This window comes from Budorcas taxicolor, chromosome 23 (genome assembly GCF_023091745.1).
Source record: "Budorcas taxicolor isolate Tak-1 chromosome 23, Takin1.1, whole genome shotgun sequence".
NCBI classification, from domain to species: Eukaryota; Metazoa; Chordata; class Mammalia; order Artiodactyla; family Bovidae; genus Budorcas; species Budorcas taxicolor.
This window is the reverse complement of record NC_068932.1, coordinates 36,293,387-36,315,275: the sequence shown is the minus strand read 5'-3', so window position 1 is coordinate 36,315,275 and position 21,889 is coordinate 36,293,387. Positions and strand designations below refer to the sequence as shown.

The window sequence follows — 21,889 nt, the reverse complement described above, 5'->3', positions numbered from 1 at the left end:
ACATCAGCAACATCAATAAAGAGCATGGTGCCAGTACCAAGTAAACAATATTCCCAAGTTCAAATGCCAAGTAACATGCAGCAAAATTTAACAGTTATTTGTAGTTCTTCAGACCAACTCCAAATTTCGGATCTTTAACCCTATTATCCAAAAATTTCACTGGAAATAATGGACATGATGGCAAAAAAAGGAATGCATTGCTTTACCACCAGATTTTATTAGCAGTAAGATTCAGTATTCACATGGCTGCAGTTCCTAGCATGGGTTGAGGGTGAGAAGAACCTCTTCCCTCACAGTGTCTTGGCTACAGAAGTCAAACCTGGGGAGAGAAAACAAGACGTCAGCTCTTCCTGGCACACAGCTGGTGTGTCACCTGTGATGACAGCCTCTTCTCTGCCGTCAGTCTGAGTGAGTGTGACACCTTGTGCCTGAGACTAGATACTGGCTGAGGGAATACCTCTTGGGTATAAAGGACTGCATTTTCCTTTCCAATTTTATGCCGTGACTATGCAATAGCAGACAGAAAAGGTATTATTGGACTCTCAAAGGACAGGGAAGATCCACCAGTCACATCCCTGGAGCACCTACTAAACATGGCATGTTGTCAATGAATGCAGTGAGGAATAAGAGGGTTGGCAGCATGACAAGGAATCAGCCAGAGTTTTTAAGAAAAGGAAAAAGAAAGAAGCCGGAGTAAAAATCCTGAGGTCCTGGTGTTACATTGGCCAGGTGTTCTTATTTTAATTCAATATTCAACTAAAATGATAATTTTACTCATTAAGACTGAATGATACTTGCTGCTGCTGCTGCTGCTAAGTCGCTTCAGTCGTGTCCGACTCAGTGCGATCCCATAGATGGCAGCCCACCAGGCTCCGCCGTCCCTGGGATTCTCCAGGCAAGAACACTGGAGTGGGTTGCCATTTCCTTCTCCAATGCATGAAAGTGGAAAGTGAAAAGTGAAAGTAAAGTCACTGAGTCATGTCCAACTCTCAGCGACCCCATGGATCGCAGTCCACCAGGCTCCTCCATCCATGGGACTCTCCAGGCAAGAGTACTGGAGTGGGGTGCCATTTCCTTCTCCAATGCATGAAAGTGGAAAGTGAAAAGTGAAAGTAAAGTCACTGAGTCATGTCCAACTCTCAGCGACCCCATGGATCGCAGTCCACCAGGCTCCTCCATCCATGGGACTCTCCAGGCAAGAGTACTGGAGTGGGGTGCCATTGCCTTCTCCGAATGATACTTAGGAGGCACATTTTCTTACTGGGGTGGGTTGCCATGCCCTCCTCCAGAGGATTTTCCCATCCCAGAGATCGAACCCAGGTCTCCTGCATTGCAGGCAGATTCTTTACCATCTGAACCACTAGGGAAGTCCAACAAAATACATAAGCATATGTAAATGCCTGAGGCATAAAAAATGCTCAGAAAAGACTCTTTTCATCTTCATTCTCTTCCCTGTAATTTAATGGCTAGCAGATGTGCAAATAGCAAATTAAAGGTTAAAAACTAATCTCAAAAGGGTCACAAGAAACGAAGGGCACACAATAAATATCAATAAAGTTGAATTGAATTTGTTTTGAGGTAGTGAAGAATTTGCTGAAGTCAGATTTCCCGCCCCTGAATTGTGGCTTTGAGACTTCACTGAAGTATCTGTAAAATGGGGATGTTAGTAGCACTTAGCTCCCATTACCACCATCAAGAGCGTAAACATAACCATTATTTGGCAGTGTTTCTCCTGTCCTTTGCAGTCTCTCCTTCCCATCCTAGTCCACTCATGGCCTTGGGTAGTTTGCTCACACATGTGAGCTGATCAGCAGTCTGCTGAGTATTTAAGGAGATTTTCCAGCTCTATGAGATTCCCTCTCGGTAGCTTTCTCCATGCTGGTCCTCAGGCCTATGAAATCTACTTGTCTTGGATTTTCTGGTTTCTCAGATCTGTTTCTTCAGGCCAGGTAGTGGGCTCTGCCTGAATTTTCCCTCTTTGTGGGACATCCTGGTTATTCTCTTAAGGCTGTAAGCCAGGACAATTTCAAGATTACATTTTTTGTTTATCATCTCTCAACATTCACTTTCCTTCATTGCCTAATGTTCAGTATCTTAAAAATTGTGGTTTGACATATTTTGTCTGAATTTCTGTCTGTTTCAGTGGGAAGGTAAATCTGGTCTCTTGTGTCTCCACTTTGCGAGAAGCAAAAGCTCCCCATTGGACTTACAGGAGGACTGAAGGATATGATGGAAGAAGCCGCGTAGCTCTGTACCTCGGAATCGGGCTTTATACTCAATACACTGGGCTGATATTAGTACTTTCATGAGTATCGTCATCCTCAACTCACTGTTTCTGGTGATTCACTATGGTAAATGTCCTTTGGTTCACTCACACTTCAGCCTTGATTAGAACCAAGGGTTGATCTTTGTCTTCACTAAAAGGGCCAATGATACAGGACAACCTATTTGTGTTCTTTGATAAATTGCATGTTTTCCTGGTGACTGAAGAGGTGATTTGGTGAATCCAGGAAGTATGGGGAAGAGACACATATTAAGCACACCCATAGCACAAAGCACAACTGCCAGATGAAACCAATCTTTTCACATTAGGTTCATGAAACAAGATTCTCAATCTAACGCTTAATTTGTATCAGATCACACAATGAAAGTGAAAGCCGCTCAGTAGCGTCTGACTCTTTGTGATCTGTATAGTCTATGGGATTCTCCCAGCCAGAATACTGGAGTTGGTAGCTGTTTCCTTCTCCACCAGGGATCAAACCCAGGTCTCCCACATTGCAGGCAGATTCTTCTGAGCTACCAGAGAAGCCCAGACGGTCATCTACAAATCTATTAAAGTTGTTTTCCTAAAGTTCTACAGTTTCTCCCAAAGAAATAAAAGGGGTTAGGAAGCAGCTATTGCTGAGACAGAGGAGAACCACTGCAGATTATTTAACTTAAAGTTGTTTTTCAGTGGGAGTAGAATTATAAATGTGACAATGCTTCCAATCTCTTTGGATTTATATTACTTACACTTGTCCGTCATATGCTTCCACAGTGATCTTGGATGCTCCCACTTTGGGTAGAGTTGGGTTGATCACATTGTTGTACCAAAGAAACTTCACCTTTTGCAAAACTCCAACATCCACATCTGAGTCAAATTCGTTGGATTCAGTACTGTCTGGTTTGAGAGTACCGCTTGGGAGTGAAGGTAAACACATACATGAACATACGTAAACATACATATACATATATGTTTCTGAAACCAGCTTACAATGTATCTCTAGTAAGATGATTGGGGTACATTTGTCAGTCTAATGGTTAAATAAACACAGACATGCATGCTCAGTCAGTGGTAGTTCATTTGCCATCAATAACTCATGTTACTTTAAAGTCAGCCTTACTTTGGTAAAACTTCAAACACAATCCTCCCACAATTTAATAAATGATGACATCATGATGTCATTCTTTTCCAGTTGTTTCATGGGTAGAATAATTATTTAGTGATTATAAATCAGATGCCATACATCAAAATAAATAACTGTGGTTTTCTCAGGAAATAGTAGGGAAAAAATTTAGGAACAGAATTCTAAAACATATTAAGGTACAAGGGTGAAATAATATCTTCCTTTTAATGACACATGGCAGTTCTATAATTCTGAAGGGGTTCAGAGCAAGTCTCTCCAGAATGTGCCGCTTTGGCAGCTGGACTATTTTGAGTTGAAGAAAATCAAGATTTGTCAGATTCAAGAATAACTTCTACTTTTACCTTACCTGCCTAAAAGAATTTAGGTAGAAGGCGTGGCTCAGGAAGAGAAATATCACCTGAGATAAGTACAAGGAATATGGCCTAGGTGTGATAAGCTGGCATGGAGCTCCGTGGGCCTGGAGATCCAAATTCCTCTCCATGTCCCGTTGTCTCTGCCTAGCACAGCAAACCTTTGTTCCCCAAATATTTGGTCTTCCCATCTTTCCCTTTCAAGTCCCAGACCCCTGCTCCCTTCTCCTTAGCTCAAGTGGCATATAAGCCCCAATTGTTTGATTGTAGGTCTCATATTACAGGAGCCCCATATGTATTAGCTTTTCTCCTGTTATCTGTCCTATATTAATTTTATTACTAGACTAGCCAAACAGCCAAGAAAGGTAAAGCAAAACTTTCTTTCCCTGCATTCCCATTTGGTAATGAATAAGCTCTTATGTCCATGACATACATTATATGTGTGAAGGATTCCAACATTTAAGGAGCTTAGAGTTTACTTACTTGAAAATTTCATACTGCTTAGAGTTTCCTTTATCTCCAAACAAAGAAACTAGTATGTGTCCTGTAACTCTCTTTCCAGACAGTGTGACGGTCACCTCATACCTCCAACCTACAAAGGGGAAATGTTTGCAAAATATCAACTTTTAGAAAAATTACTCCGAAAACAGGATTCCATTACTGCTGAATTTTGAATAATTTTTGTCTGGTTTTGGTAGTTCTAATCACATAGTGATGGATGTTCCTTTAACTAAATGTTCAGAGGGCTAACAATAGGGGGTGGGGGAGGAACACAGACTCGTCCCAAGGTCAAAAGATTTCAAGCCAAGGGACTAAGTAATATATTTTGCTTTCAACTTTTTTAACCTAACAATGTATTCTGGATCTTATAAGAACTTTATATTAAAAGATAACGTGATATTTTCATCAGTTTATTTCATTTTTATAGATCACAGAAGTTTAGAGTACTATCATCTTTTGGTCGAAATAACCTATATTTATCTCAAATATTCTATAAGTCAACTTTCCATCATCACTGGAATTGTATTGAATCACTGCAGATGGTGACTGCAGCCATGAAATTAAAGACGCTTACTCCTTGGAAGAAAAGTTATGACCAACCTAGACAGCATATTCAAAAGCAGAGACATTACTTTGCCGACTAAGGTCCATCTAGTCAAGGCTATGGTTTTTCCAGTAGTCATGTATGGATGTGAGAGTTGGACTGTGAAGAAGGCTGAGTGCCGAAGAATTGATGCTCTGGAGAAGGCAATGGCACCCCACTCCAGTACTCTTGCCTGGAAAATCCCATGGGTGGAGGAACCTGGTAGGCTGCAGTCCATGGGGTAGTGAAGAGTCGAACATGACTGAGTGACTTCACTTTCACTTTTCACTTTCCTGCATTGGAGAAGGAAATGGCAACCCACTCCAGTGTTCTTGCCTGGAGAATCCCATGGACGGGGGAGCCTGGTGGGCTGCCGTCTATGGGGTCACACAGAGTTGGACACAACTGAATCAACTTAGTAGTAGTAGTAGTAACTGTGGTGTTGGAGAAGACTCTTGAGAGTCCCTTGGACTGCAAGGAGATCCAACCAGTCCATTCTGAAGGAGATCAACCCTGGGATTTCTTTGGAAGGAATGATGCTAAAGCTGAAACTCCAGCACTTTGATAATCATTTTATCAGTTCAGTTCAGTTCATTTCAGTCACTCAGTCATGTCCGACTCTTTGCGACCCCATGAATCGCAGCATGCCAGGCCTCCCTGTCCATCACCAACTCCCAGAGTTCACTCAAACTCACATCCATCGAGTCGGTGATGCCATCCAACCATCTCATCCTTTGTCTTCCCCTTCTCCTCCTGCCCCCAATCCTTCCCAGCATCAGAGTCTTTTCCAATAACTCAACTCTTCGCATGAGGTGGCCAAAGTACTGGAGTTTCAGCTTTAGCATCATTCCTTTCAAAGAACACCCAGGACTGATCTCCTTCAGAATGAACTGGTTGGATCTCCCTGCAGTCCAAGGGACTCTCAAGAGTCTTCTCCAACACCACAGTTCAAAAGCATCAATTCTTCGGTGCTCAGCTTTCTTCACAATTCAACTCTCACATCCATACATGACCACTGGAAAAACCATAGCCTTGACCAGATGGACCTTAGTTGGTAAAGTAATGTCTCTGCTTTTGAATAAGCCGTCTATGTTGGTCATAACTTTCCTTCATAGTGAATCGCCGTTTTTTGCCATTTAGAGCTAGCCTGGGCCAAATTGGGAAGGCAATAAAATTTAGGTTTAGTTTTTATTATGCAGTTAACCCTATTAACTCCTATACAAATAGTTTTTTTCTTCTGCTATCCCAGAAAAGAAACCCAGGGTCTATCCCCAAGCCTCACCATTCCTACATCCTCCGATTTCCATCACCCATGGAGTCTACAGTCCTGATATCTCTTGAGTCTGTCACCTCCTTTCCATTTCCATAACCTCTGCTATCTCTCGCATGGGTTACTTTTCGGTTTGTAAAAAAACCTCATAATTTTGCACAGTTAAACTTCTAACAGAGTATGAACAGGCTGGAGCAGAAGAAGCCTCCTGAATTCAGCACCGGTATCAATTGTGGAGAAAATTATTTTTGTATCAATTGATATTGTGCATGCATGCCTGCTCAGTTGCTCAGTTGTGTCTGACTCTTTGCCACCCCGTGGACTGTAGCCCACCAGGCTCCTCCGTCCATGGCATTTCCCAGGCAAGAATACTGGAGTGGGTTGCCCTTTCCTCCTGCAGGAGACCTTCCCAACCCAGGGGTTGAACCCACGTCTCTTATGTCTCTTGCGTTGGCAGGTGGATTCTTTGCCATTGTGCCACCTAGGATCAGGCTCTAAATTCTGTTCTGCCCCTCAAATTTAGCCATGTTTACAGCAAGCATGACATTGAAGTGTTTTTCCATTTTGGAGAGGAGTATTTAAAACTTTTGTACAGAAAAGCAACTTCACACATTTCCACTGGACATGATAATATACATAGTATTGAGAATTTGAGACAAATAAAATAGGAACTTACGGGCAAAATTGCTGGCATCACCAGTGTTTAGATAAAATATCTGGCCCTCTGATTTTGTTTTCCCAGGAAATCTGTCAGCATAATGACCCATCTGGGGGCAGCCTTCACTTGGACAGGGGAAGCACTTGTTCTAGGGAATATAAGCAAATGGTGAACAAGGATGCTCTTTTTAAAAATAGCGTACGATCTTATTCTATGTATTGTTGAATTCTCAGATACTCTAATCCCAATTCTGTTCTGATAGTAACAGAAGATTTTAACGGTGTCTCAACAAAGGTTAAAAATGAGTCTCATTATTTACAACAATAAATCAGCTATTTCACTGTTAACATGATATTAAGAAAAAAATTATAGAAGTCACTTAAGAATATATATATACATATATATATATGTGTGTGTGTATATATATATATTTAACCTTTTCTCTTTTGCCTCTCTTAAGTTGCTCCAGTTGCCCCAAGACACCTCTCTTGTTTTAGGTGGTCAGAATTTATTTTAGAAAAGTTGAAAAAGAAAGAGCAAGGTGATAATCAGCTTCTGATATATAAAATATGATCCACTGGGAGGACAATAGACTTAAAAGTCATTTTTCTCAATTTCTTTAGTTCCCACTTTTAGCATATCAAGGTCTGAAAGATTCAAATCCCAGAATCTTCCCAGTGTGAAGGGAACTTGTTCTAGTTGGTTATTAAGACTTAGGCATGAGGTGAGGGTCTGAAGAAGATTATATCATATAGGAAAATGTCCTTTCTTTTTGGATCAAGAAACGATGGGTTCATGTCAATGTATGGCAAAACGAATACAGTATTGTAAAGTAAAATAAAGTAAAAAAAAAAAGAAACGATGGGAAGAAAAGAGGGACAAAAATGAACAGAGGGGAGGTAGACAGGTAGAGAGATACAGAAATTCCTACTATGCAAGGGCAAGGCTGCCCCACAGAAGAGGCAAGTGGTGAATTCCTGAATCAGTGGACCAGATGGGGACTGGGCCAAATCTCAAGGTCTGCATCCAGCAAAAGCTAAGGGGAAATGGAGTCAGCCCGGAAGAAATACCCAACCTGCAAGAGTGGACATGCCCAGACATCACCTGCAGATGGCAGCAGTGAGTCCATCAAGGTGGTGGATCCCCAAGTCTTCCTTTCTGACCCTTCACACACACACACACACACACACACACACACACACACACACACACCCCACCAGCGCCACCACGAAGATCATCCTGCCCAATACCAACTTGGAGATAGGTGGCCCAAAGGCCGACAAATCTGCAAAACTGAAAATGCTTTCCTATAAAAGTGTCTGAGCATCGCCTAAAAGGACTTTATATTATTGAATCCGGTTAAGTTTTAACTGGATGAAATTTAAAGCTTCTGTGTTGTTTGTTTTCCCCATAACCTAGAAAATGGGGGTTTGGGAAGAAAATAAAAAAGAAGCCAGTATGTTCTTGTTGTACATGCAAGCTATATTGTGAATAAAATATGTACCCATCTCCTTTCCCTTACACATTAGAGCTAACATTTGTTAAGTGCTAATTATTATACCTTAGGTTCTGGGCTAAGAAATTAGAACATGTTATCTCATTAATTCCTCCTACCATATGGAATTTACCATTTTATTTATATTTTAAAATGAAGAAAGTGATTCAGAGAAGCTGAATGTTTTGCCCCAAATCATTTACCTTTTTAACTGTGGAACTAGGAATCAGATCCTCTCTCTTCATTGCTAAAGTATATCTACTTGATAATTATAACTTCACCTGCATGTTACCTGAAAATGTACATATTTAAATATGTACAAATGCATATTAAATATTGTACATAGTAAATATGTACATGTGGTACATATTAAATAACACACAGTATACATTTTTATTTGAAAAAAATTATAGTGAAAGGAAAAGCAATAGTAAAAAAAAAAAAAGGCAATTGATATGTTATATTCAAGATCAGGGCTTCCCAATTGGCGCTAGCGGTGAGAAACCTGCCTGCCAATGCAGGACACAAAAGAAACATAGTTCCATCCCTGGGTCGGGAAGAGCCCCTGAAGAAGGGCATGGCAACCCACTCCAGTATTCTTGCCTGAAGAATCCCATTGAGAGGAGCTTGGTGGGCTACAGTCTATATGGTTGCAAAGACTTGAACACGACTGAAGCGACTTAGCACACAGGCACACATTCAAGATCAGACTTAAGGATCCTAACTTAGATATCCAGAGGTTACTAAAAAAGATGATAAAAAAAAATCTGGGCAATTATGTGATTGCACAGAAATGTCCACATGCCCACAATCCTATTCCTTTGTAAGGTTAACATTTAAGACAACTTTTCCATGGTCATCAGTGTCCTGCAGCCATAGCTCAGGTTTCCAGAGACAATTTTTGCACTTCAAATTATTTCCAAAGCAAGTTTTCACATTTACCCAACACACACAGAAGTGATAAAGAACAAGATGGACACAGGCATTTCAGTTTACAAGTCCATTTCTCTAAAGTTTTCCCTTGCCTTGTCACTATTAGAATAAACATGTATGATTGAAAGCATAAATAAGGTATCAGTCATATAGTAACATTCATTGAGTGCATACTGTATGAGGTGAACCACACAAGTCATGAGAAGCAATGGTCACAAAATCCTTCAGGTGCAAGAAATGATGTACTTACTGCACTGAAATCACTGTAAGAGGCACAAGGAAATCCGGCAAAGCCATCAGGGTTGAGGATGCTGTCAGCATAATACTTGTAGCTTCTTAAGTGATTACAGGCCACAAAGTCACGCGTTCCTTTGAAATCAGACATGATTACACATCAGAGACAGATGTTATTTTTCCAAGTTAATGTCATGTTTGGAACATAGTTGTTGAATAGGTTTCTCTAATTAGTGCAAACTCCTGGCAGCCACAGAACAAAATCATTTATGAAGGATTGCTGTTATTTGAGATGTAATCAGAAGTTCAGATTATAATAGTGATGCCACAGATGAATGAAATGGAAAAATAATGCTAGGACGAAAAGATCCGTCCATATAGATACAAGTATAATTTAGTAATGTATTCCCTGAGTTAGATTCTTGGAAAGTTGAATACAAGTACATTTTCTTTCCTGTAGTCTGCTCATGTCCACTTCCCTCGGTGAAAATGTGTATCATGGGGATACGATAAAAAGTCCTTGGTTATAGAAAATTTGACACCTGTACCATATCAAAATATGTAGCATGTTTACCAAAAGAAAACGCAGATTCTGCCCCAAGGAAATCTCCTTATGTACATAATAAACAGGTTTACCTTCCCAGATCCCATCGATGTCAACAACCTGAGACAGAGCATTCTTCTGACATCCAGGCATTTCTTTCCCTCCATTTGGGAAGAAATCTAGGTGGCCCACAACTTGGCTCATTCCAAACCCTGAGAAATTTTAAAATATGGGAAAGTTGATGTCAACATACAGACTCAAAACACTCTAAAACGCTTATGTGTAAATTCAAAAAGCACTCCAGGAGGATGAATTGAGGGACTCACCCTGGTTGGGGATCATTGGGGCAGCGTCTGTGTGAATTACATCCACAAACTGGGCATCGCTGGGGTCCAATCGGACCAATTCAGGTGTGCCCTCAAAGCAAGGCTCCGCTGGATCCAACCCTAAAACAGACAGGATGCGTCATATCAGTGTCTTATCAGTGGACAGACATGTTTACCTCTCTCACTAGTAACACACCCGAGTGCAAGCGCAGGTGGTAATCACGAGTAGGGCGTGCAAAGAAATAAGTCAGTTCTTCCGTAAGGTACTCTTTTCTGAAAGGAAATCTATGTCTAATTTACTATTTGCTTTAAAGTGAATTTTCCTTGAGTCGTGGAATATTCGTGGATACTTAGTCACTGGGTCAATTCTGTCACTAGTGCAGTTACAACGAAAGAGGTCAGACTCCAGGAGGTAGCACTGGACTCCTAAGAGATTTTCAGGCTAAAAGAGTTCCACCTACACTAACTCCCCTGAGGGCGAGGATCTTGGTATTCACAGTCACTGGGACCACAGTTTGACACAATGCCTGACTGAGCAGGTTCCACTGGTCATTAATGCACTGTGAAAAGGAAAGTTCTCTCCAGCAAATTCAAGAGAAATATTCCAGGTGCCCTCACCAATCCAAATATAACCAACTTATCTGAAGTATTAAAAAAAAGAGAATCAGGAGTTTGGGGACAGAGTCAGAAGATGCAAGAATAAGTAATCATTCCCTGAAATAGTCACCTCTCAGATCCAGGAAAGCAAAGTCTTTCTTAGAAAGTTACAAGGTTTTTGCAGGACCTGGGTATCCAATACACGACTCCACTTGCTAAATGCAACCAGTCTGAGATTGGTGAAATAATAGTTTTGATCTAATTAGCAGCTTGAGCTCTGGCAGCCCAGGCTCCCAGACTATCTGCCCCTACCACTTGGGTTGTGGTTGATGAGGACTGGAATAATGACCAATTGCTGTGAAGCAGAATATAATTAATTAATACATTTTTGATCTCTTTGGGTTTAATTCTATTTATTCTATTATTTATGCTATTTATTTTATTCACTAAACTCATCTTTTGTGAATATCTGACGAAGAGAAAATAGATACGAATAAGACCGCCAGATGTTCTTAAGTCACGTTTTAGTCACATGTGAGTATTTATATGCTAAACAGGTCTCTGTAGACCAAAGATTAGTATTAATAAACAATTAATAAGGTCTCAGAACACATTCAGAGAAGGAAATGGCACCCCACTCCAGTACTCTTGCCTGGAAAATCCCATGGATGGAGGAGCCCAGTGGGCTGCAGTCAATGGGGTCGCTAGGAGTCAGACACGACTGGGCAACTTCACTTTCACTTTTCACTTTCATGCATTGGAGAAGGAAATGACAACCCACTCCAGTGTTCTTGCCTGGAGAATCCCAGGGACGGGGGAGCCTGGTGGGCTGCCGTCTATGGGGTCGCATAGAGTTGGACATGACTGAAGCGACTTAGCAGCAGCAGCAGCAGCAGCACACACTGATTTCTCTGATCCTGTGACCTAATTCGGAAAAGGTAAAATCTTGTCTCCTCAGGTAAAAAAGCAGGTCTCTCTGTCAAATTTCTATCCTTGTAGACCCCATATAGGCTTCACTTAATCCAATTTTGCAGCTTTTTACTGTTTTGACCTACCTGTGATACGTCCAATAGTCCCATTGGTCCTCCTTCCTGCCTCCCCAGCAGCGTGGGCACCCAGACTGTGGCCAATGACGTGGATGTCAGAAAGTGAGTATTTAAATGATGACTGTTGAAAAGAAAACTTCTTCAGAATGTTTTCAAATTGGCAAAATTCAAGATGGGCAGAAAAGAGAAAGCTCTGAAAACTCAACTTTTAAGAAGACAGGCTGCCCCTTCAAAGCAATCAATTTTCAGGGATTCTTTTCATTTATAATAGAAAATGGCGATAGTTTAGTGCTTAAACTGGTGGAAGTGGCACTCTTTTTTATTGTTTCACTTCATAGAGGAAATCTTTGATGGTATGAGGACGTGTTGTCCTGAGGTGATGAAGCAAGTATTTGGATTAGAAAATAATAATGATTCTTCAACATATGATGTTGGGAAAACTGGACAGTTACATGCAAAAGAATAAAACTGGACCACTTTCTTAAACCACACACAAAAGTAAACTCAAAATGGATTAAAACTTAAACGTAAGACCTGAAACCATAAAACACCCAGAAGAAGCATAGGAAATACATTCTTTGACATCCATCTTAGCAATATTTTTTTGGATGTGTCAAAAGCAGGCAAAAGAAACAAAAGCAAAAATAAACAAATGGAACTAATCAAACTGAGACACTTTTTCACGGTGAAGGAAACCAACACAAACCAAGAAGGCAACTTATTAGACGGGAGAAGATATTTGCAAATTATATATTCCATAAGAGGTTGACATTCAAAACAGACAAAGAGCTCACATAACTCAATATAAAAAAAAACAAATAATCTGATTAAAAAATGAAGGGAGGATCTGAATAGACATTCTGAGTCGGACATACAGATGGCCAACAGACAGATGAAAAGATATTCATCATTACTAATCATTTAGTTCAGTTCAGTTCAGTTGCTCAGTCGTGTCTGACTCTTTGCAACCCCATGGATTGCATCATGCCAGACCTTCCTGTCCCTCACCAACTCCAGGAGCTTACTCAAACTCCTGTCCATTAAGTCAGTGATGCCATCCAACCATCTCATCCTCTGTCATCCCCTTCTCCTCCTGCCTTCAGTCTTTTCCAGCGTCAGGGTCTTTTCAAATGAGTTGGTTCTTCACATCAGGTGGCCAAAACATTGGAGTTTCAGCTTCAGCATCAGTACTTCCAGTGAATATTCAGGACTGATTTCCTCTAGGATTGACTGGTTGGATCTCCTTGCAGTCCAAGGGACTCTCAAGAGTCTTCTCCAACACATCAGTTCAAAATCATCAATTCTTTGGTGCTCAGCTTTCTTTATAGTTCAACTCTCACATCCATACACAACTACTGGAAAAACCATAGCTTTGATTAGATGGATCTTTGTCGGCAAAGTAATGTCTCTGCTTTTTAATATGCAGTCTATGTTGGCCATAGCTTCTCTTCGAAGGAGCAAGCATCTTCTAATTTCATGGCTGCAGTCACCATCTGCAGTGATTTTGGAGCCCCCCAAAATAAAGTCTTTCCATTGCTCTCCATCTATTTGCCACGAAGTGATGGGACCAGATGCCGTGATATTAGTTTTCTGAATGCTGAGTTTTAAGCCAACTTTTTCATTCTCCTCTTTCACTTTCATCAAGAGGCTCTTTAGTTCTTTACTTTCTGCCTATAAGGGTGGTGTCATCTGCATATCTGAGGTTATTGATATTCCTCCCAGCAATCTTGATTCCAGCTTGTGCTTCCTCCAGCCCAGTGTTTCTCATGATGTACTCTGCATATAAGTTAAATAAGCAGGGTGACGATATACAGTCTTGACCTACTCCTTCCCCAGTTTGAAACCAGTCTGTTGTTCCATGTCCAGTTCTAACTGTTGCTTCTTGGCCTGCATACAGATATCTAAGGAGGCAGGTCAGGTGGTCTGGTATTCCCATCTCTTTCAGAATTTTCCACAGTTTATTGTGATCCACACAGTCAAAGGCTTTGGCATAGTCAATAAAGCAGAAATAGATGTTTTTCTGGAACTCTCTTGCTTTTTTGATGATCCAACGGGTGTTGACAGTTTGATCTCTGGTTCCTCTGCTGCTGCTGCTAAGTCACTTCAGTCATGTTCAATTCTGTACGACCCCATAGATGGCAGCCCACCAGGCTCCCCCATCCCTGGGATTCTCCAGGCAAGAACACTGGGGTGGGTTGCCATTTCCTTCTCCAACACATGAAAGTGAAAAGTGAAAGGGAAGTCGCTCAGTCGTGTCCGACTCTTTGTGACCCCATGGACTGCAGCCTACCAGGCTCCTCTGTCCATGGGATTTTCCAGGCAAGAGTACTGGAGTGGGGTGCCATCGCCTTCTCTGCTGCTTCCTCTGTCTTTTCTAAATCCAGCTTGAACATTTGGAAGTTCATGGTTCATGTACTATTGAAGTCTGGCTTGGAGAATTTTGAGCATTTCTTTGCTAGCATGTGAGATGAGTTCAATTGTTTGGTACTGTGTCCACTTCTCACTGAAAAAGGTTACTAATCATTAGGGAAGTGCAAATCAAAACTACAGTGAGACAACACCTCATACTTGTCAGAACGGCTATTACCAAAAAGACAACAGATACTGAGTGTTGGCAAGGATATGGAGAAAAGGGAATCCTCAGGTATGTCAGTGGGAATGTAAATTGATACGGCCACTATGGAAAATAGTATGGAGGTTCTTCAAAAAATTAAATACAGAACTATCATACGGTCCAGCAATTCCACTTCTGGGTATTGTTTCTAAGAAAATGAAAACATGAATTCCAAAAGATATATGCATTCCTATGTTCATTGCAGAATTATTTACAATAGCCAAGCTATGGAAACAACCTAAGAGTCTGTCAATAGGTGCCTAAAGAAGATGTAGTACAGACATACTGTGTTTCACTGAGCTTTGCTTTATTGTGCTTCACAGACACTGTGGTTGTTTTTTGTTTGTCTGTTTTTTACAAGCTAAAGGATTTTGGCAACTCTGCTTTGAACAAGTTTAACAGCACCATTTTTCCAACAGCATTAGTTCACTTTGTGTTTCTGTGTCACTTTTTGGTAACTGTCAGAATATTTCAAAATTTTTCATTATTATAGTATTTCTTATGGTGATCAGTGACCTTTGATATTACTATTGTAATTGTTTTGGGGTGCCACAAACCACACACATGTGGATGGTGAATTTAATCAATAAATGTTCTGCTAGCTCCATGAACCAGACATTGCAATTATATATATTGGCACATGAAACTAATGGAGTATTGTGTGTCAACTTTACTTCAATTTTTTAAAAAAGTAAAAGAAAAAAATTAAAGAAAGAAAAGAATCATGAAAGCAATTACTTAAGCATTTTCAAGTTTCATATTTTCTAAGTTTTTAGTTAGCAAATCAGCTTAACTTGTTATCATTGTGCTTCTCTTCAAGCAAACAAACAAACAAACAAAACCCCTAGTTTAATTATCATGTCAACTTGGCTTAATAACTGGTTATGTTAAAAGAACTAACAGTGGAATTCAGTAGATAGACCTTACCTGGTTGCTTGAATAATAGCACTTATAATTAGTTTAATTTTAACTCAATGGGTGATGAATTGATGAAGTTCAAATTGATTTAACTGATGAAGCTTAAATCAAGATTATTTTTTTGCATTTTTCTCTTCAATCAAGGAGAATGCAACTCTCAGTAGAAAAAATATTTTATCAGTTCTCATACATGCAGCAATTTTGAGGGGAAGAGAATTCAGAGAGCCATGTGCATGGGCTTTTATATAACCCAGAGTTAGTTACCTTAAGAACATCCACTAAATATGCCACCTCTGCACCCACAATCCGGACGTTCTGTGTGGCTTGCGTGTACCCTGTGCGGGAGCCGCCTTTCCAGTCCACACAGATGCAGTTCACACTTTCCACGCTAAACAGGTTCTGGTGGGAGGGACACAATAAATAGGTAAACAATTCAGGATCTTAACTAACTACTAACTAACACTCTTGAAGACTAGGATCAATTTTCTTCTTGACCTACACAACATCATGCTCGCTTTTTAACCCGATGTCAGTGAACAAAACTTCTGTTACAGTTACGGAATACTTTTTAAAGCTTAACACTGGCTCTAAACTAGAGGTTTGACCATAATGGGAAATGGATTCTTGGGATGTCTACACAACAGATGCATGGATGTTTGTTTCGGGGAAAAGTGTATAAAATGTACAGTGGTTTGTCTCACTAGCACATCATCAACTTCACAAGACTACATTGTCTCTTACTAGAATGCACCCCAGGACATCACCTGTCTTGTTCACTGATGTATGCTCAGTGCCTTAGATAGTTCCTGGCATATAGTAGGTATTCAATAAATATTTACTAAATAATGGAATAAGTGAAAGACTGTGACAGGACTCTTTAAATAAAGATATTGAAGGCAAATGAATAGGCTCTTTCATGATAGAAAGATAAATCTAAATTTTTGTATGACTGTGTTTTATTGTACATCACTGAAGTTATTTCACATAAAAATATAACCTTCCAGATATCTACTTGAAGTCAGGATCAGTGATAGTTTCATGAATGCTAGACCTGGCAGAAATTTTGTTTATTTGAGTATGTATGTATGCATATCCCCACCTTTTTGCCAAGAAGAATTTGAGAATGAAGCAACCTTAGAATCCATCTCCAACTCTTTCATTTTACAGAGAGTAAAATCCAAAGAGGGGAAACAGTTTGCGAGTGTCCTGGTTAGCTAAGGATAGAGTCAGAACTGGAATTTAGGGCATTTGTTCTTCTAATTTAACCTACTCACTCCTCCTTCTTGATGCCCAAAGCCAACCAAATGCAAGAAAAACACAGCTGCCTTTGGGATCTCAAAAATAAACTATACATATATCTGAAAATCTACATACCTTTGGAGCTGAGAATCGTAAACTTATCTTTTCTTCACTGTAATATATAAATCTATTATTTACCCTCCCTCCTCCCCCAGCTCAATAATCAACTATAAAGTATTTTAGAAGACAAGTTGTGGCCTTACTGATTATTTCTAATCTTAACTGTCTTCAGGATCAGTCAAAACTCTCTTTGAGTTAATCCAGCTTGTAACTTGAGTCATAGGCAGGCCTGAAATAAGACCTCGAAAGAAGAGACTGCATCCTGGTGCCACAGTTGGCCACAAAATCTTGATGAAGAAATGAATCAACAATAATGTTCCTCCAGCACTAGCAGTTACTCAGAAAATGTACTCTGTTTGATTTTCTGTCGTTTAATTCTTCATTATCACAGGGCACATAGCCAAAGGCAAATTCAAGAAAATAGGATCACTACTGTTGAAACAACTGGAGCCAGAAGTTAAAATCTACACAGTTTTCCGAGCTATCGCTACCATAGGAGATCAATGAGTAGCAAGCGAAAATCACAGGGAAATAATTAGTTTGGGCAAAATGAGTTATCTTAGTTCTTCACACAGAAATCAAAGCCTATTGAAGAAATGAAATAGGAAATGAAATGAAATGAAATGCAACAAACGCTGCATCAGTATGGCAACATCTATTGTGAAAATTTTGAAATATCTCTGTATTAGTTACTAAATAATCATTACTTAGAGCCGCCATATGCCTGCCAGCTTTGCTGGTCTGACCTCCACCCTGTGTCACCTCCTGGACCTCCTCTGGGAACCCCAGGCCCAGTGAGGTCAGAGGATACTCCAACCTCCTGCTGACAGGAATCTGTCCTGACTGGGTGGGGCCTTGCCTTGTATGTTGTAAATTATCACTCTGGAAACAAACTTCATTAAGAGAGTTACAGTCCCACCTTGCAAATGCTCTGCAGCCAGTTTTCTTCTCCCTTGTCTATGAATCCATGAATAATAAAGCGGGTTTTTCTACTTGTTTTGAAATTGGAGTTTGCGATGATTGATGCATCTGCAACAATTTCCTGTTTGGGGGAGAAAAATGTTTTAACGTCAAGTTTCTGAGAGTATCCGGTAGGACTGCCTGTACGAGGAGGGAAGTGGCAGGTGGGAGAAGACTACTGAGTCTCAGGGTCCTTGGGAGTAAGGAGTCTCTCATTACAGCCAAGCTATTTCCAAACATTACCAAGTGACTATTTCTCAGAGGTTGTAAAATTTTTGCATTTGCTTTACTTGGGTAATGTGTCTGCTATAATATTGAAGGCAGAGAATGAGATGATTAGATAGCATCACGGACTCAATGGACATGAATTTGAGTAAACTCCAGGAGGAGGTGAAGGACAGGGAGCCTGGCGTGCTGCAGTCCATGGGGTCACAAAGAGCTGGACATGACTTAGAGACCGAACAGCAACACAATACTGGTGGTGGGGTCTTATCTTTGACCGATGGAAAATACATATGTATGTATTTTATAGATACAAAATATGTTGGGAGATTACACACAACATCTGGAGATTACATATAATAACCATTTTTAGAATATTATATTAAATGTACCATAGAGGAATGGATACTTTAAACAAGTTATCAAACCAGACTTTAATAACAAGTTAGAAGAAATAACACTTAAGCTCTCTGCCCTAAAAATCTCCACTGTGTGACCTGTTCTTTTTAGAAGACAAAATTCCATATCCTTATTACATAAAACAGATGAAACTTAGTTCTGAAAACAATGAGCACTCTTACTTGAAAGTTGTTTGGGTTCTCATTAGTGTATAGGAGGAAGCGAGTGTTGACTTCTTCTGGAGACCAAGGCAATACTTTGAGGGGTCTCTCTATAATTCCTGCCCAAGGGGAATCATCACTGAAGCAGCCAAGTCTATCGTAGCAGACTTCTTTTCCTGCAATCACACAGCAGTGTTAGTTTCACCAGAATGCTCTTTTTAATGGTCTCCCTGCCAATGTTTGAGTTAAATTACTTTTTGTGACATGTTTTCTTCCTCCACATCCTCAGATACCTTCTTATTCACACACTCACAAAACTACTTCAACACACAACATCCCAGCTAAGGACATGTTGCTGCTTTTCGTTTCTACCACGTAGGACTCCCTCACTCCCCTTCTGTCCCTGTCCGGTCCCATTCTATGGCTTGATTAAGACTCTCAACTCAGATGTCTTCTTTGGGCCTCCGGTGCCCAAAAAAGGAGTAGCTTTGTGTCCCCAGGCCTTGAAGTAGGGGATGAAATGCTTACCTTCTTTCAACCATCTTCTGACTTTGGGTTTGGGGTTGACAGCTTAAGTTTCTTGCAAATGCCCAAGCTTTATATATTTACCTGGGTGAGTATTTAGGTCTCACCCTATTGTATATATTTAGGGGCATCCTAACTTCTTGTGATGAAAAAGGCTGCTCACAAATAATCAAATATAAAGCCCATGGTGGGGCTTCCCTGGTGGCTCAGTGGTAAAGAATTCGCCTGCCAATGCAGGAGACACGGGTTCAACCCCTGATCCAGGAAGATCCCACAGGCCACGGAGCAACCAAGCCCACACGCCACAACTACTGAGCCTGTGCTCTAGAGCCCGGGGGCCCCAACTCCTGAGCCCATGTCCCACAACTACTGAAGCCCCCACACTCTAGAACCCGTGCTCCACAAGAGAAGCCACGGCAATGAGAAGCCCACAGGCCATAACTAGAGAGTAGCCCCCACTTGCCACAACTAGAGAAAAACCAGCGCAGCAACAAAGACCCGACACAGCCAAAAACTAATTAATTAATTAAATTAAAATAAAAAGAAAGTCCATGGTTTGACACAACTCTGCACTTGAATGTTAACCCATAAAAGAACAACACAAAGGAAGGGTTATCCAGGCGGTCCACCATTAACAGTAGGAGTAGCAGTTGTGGGGGCTGCATTCTTGAAAACTTACTATGTGCCAGGTACTAGGCAAGATGATCTACATACATTATCATACCTACGTCTCACAATTATCTTACAGTAGGGGTGGTATTATATGCCCAGTTGACAGATGAAGATAGTGAAGCACAGAGAGGTTAAGAATTTTGCTCAGGGAAATACAGTTGTAGCTGGTGGAACCCGGGTTCAAAGTCTACACATGATTCCAAGCGAGGATTGCTAAATTTAGAAAGGAAAATGCAAGCTAAATTGGAGTTTCAGATACACAATACATTTTTATTGTAAAAATAACAATAAATTTGAATTCTACTTTTCATAATGATAAATTTTATTATTTATATGACTGTGGCATATATTCTTGGTTTTATCTGAAATTCAATTTTAACAGGGTGTCTTAGCTTTTACCTAGCAGCCTTACTCCCAATACCTGTTTTCCTAATCATGGATTTCTCCTACTTATTCCTCATCCTCATAGTGGCTTGAATTCAGCTGTTATAGCCTTTCTTCCAAGTATTGAGCAGTAAGTCTCTTCCAGCATGACATAAATATTTTTTCTTACCTGCGACTGCTCCCAGCAACAGTGAAAGTGTCCAGATTAGCAGCATCTAAATAAAATTTTAAAATATAATTGAGTCCAGGTAAGTAAGTTTTTAAAAGATTGGCATAATACAAGTCTGAATGGGTAAATTCGAATAAATTAGACAACAAGCTTCAGACTCACCGTGGCAGTTCTGTCGAGCTCTGCGCACAACCAGATAGCACCTAGAGGTCCTTTTATAGGCAAATCTTATCTTTTTGAGCAGTGCCATGGAAAAGTGGCATGAGAAAAGAGGAGGTTCCAAGGATGTATTTCTAATTTTAGTCATAAATAAACCACGACTGATAGAGTAAGTAAAGTTTTCCACCGTAGTTTTCGAAAGATGAGAAAACGGTAGATATGAATAGTTCTGTTTTAATGGGATTATAATGTTTAGAATCATCATAAGTTCATTGTAGTGAAGTTTCTGGTCTGTCCCTTTCTTAGTTTATAGTTTTCTGGGCTGGTCTGTGGGTATGTGTGAAACTAAATTGTTTCCACGGATTTGACAGCCATAGTCTTGACAACAAATACTAAGAGCTTACCAGCTCATGCAATTTCATACAATCTTGCCTTACCCTCCAAAACAATGAAATAGAGGCAATTCTTCAGGAGATTTCATTTCTTTGGGGAAAGCTGTTGATATTTTATTTTGATAGTCCATAGGACTAGTTTATTTCTCAACAATAACATGGAAGACAGAATAAATGAACTGGTGAAAGGAACTTGGGGTACTTCTAAGAACACGGAGGTGAAATCAGTGACCCTATCACCAAATGAAATTATCCATAAGAGAAAAACCAAATTCAACTTGGAAGAAAATGGTCTGGGGAATATAATATGAAGACAAGTAGTCTATCACCTAATCTATCAATGGGTGATAGATTGCTTAAAATTAATATTAGAAAGACTGTGATAGGATACCATAATTTTAAGAGACCACAGCATTTGGCCTGACAGCATCACAGATATTGGTTGAATGATTTGAAATAGCCACGTTTGTAGGTCAAAAATGGTCAAATAGTCCAGTTCCCTGACAGAGTTTACAGATACAGAAAACACACACACACACACACACACACACACACACACACATACACAAAATGACTTGTGCATGAAGAAGATTCAGGAAAGTTGAACAAGGGAAATAAAAACACCAGGACAGAAGCTGCAAGGAAAGGATTCCATGGATAGGAGCCATGGCAAAGTCCCACTGGATCCTTCCGGTCTCAGCATTTAATCCCATCCTTAGGGACTTCTTCCAATCCTGATGAGGTTGGTTTCCCTCTCCCCTCTAGAAACACTTCCCTTCAGAACTAGCCTCATATGACACCCATCGCAAGCAGCTGTGGATCAGAAACTGACCAGGCTGGGATTCTCTAGGCCATGTCACATCTCAGTATCTAGCCAGGTTGGCATGAGACGGTCCCTGAATACATGCCCCTTGCAAGAATGAGCAAACAAATGAGGGAATAAATACAAAAAACAATACAGCTTGAATCATTGCTATAGTAACAACTGCCTACACAAACTCACATTAAAAA

At 40.3% G+C, this 21,889-nt stretch overlaps 1 protein-coding gene across 1 annotated transcript; it reads right to left on the bottom strand.

The window, feature by feature from the left end:
- Nucleotides 1-255: 255 nt before the first annotated feature.
- On the bottom strand, nt 256-20,373 carry PNLIP (pancreatic lipase). Its single transcript, XM_052660965.1, has 12 exons — nt 20,328-20,373; nt 18,599-18,753; nt 17,755-17,877; nt 15,741-15,875; nt 11,954-12,065; nt 10,302-10,421; nt 10,068-10,187; nt 9,448-9,566; nt 6,788-6,917; nt 4,241-4,349; nt 3,013-3,177; nt 256-319 (listed from the first exon to the last, which is right to left on the bottom strand). The coding sequence occupies exons 1-12, from the start codon at nt 20,371-20,373 to the stop codon at nt 256-258; spliced, it is 1,398 nt and encodes a 465-aa protein (XP_052516925.1).
- Nucleotides 20,374-21,889: the final 1,516 nt, after the last annotated feature.

Excerpts from the sequence above, each read along its gene's own strand:
- PNLIP (XM_052660965.1), bottom strand. The coding sequence starts at position 20,373 with ATGCTGCTAATCTGGACACTTTCACTGTTGCTGGGAGCAGTCGCAG. Across the intron at positions 15,876-17,754 it reads GGCTGCAGAGCATTTGCAAG|AACCTGTTTAGCGTGGAAAG; the intron begins GTGGGACTGTAA and ends CCCTCCCACCAG. Across the intron at positions 12,066-15,740 it reads ATTTAGTGGATGTTCTTAAG|TCATCATTTAAATACTCACT; the intron begins GTAACTAACTCT and ends TCTTTTCAACAG.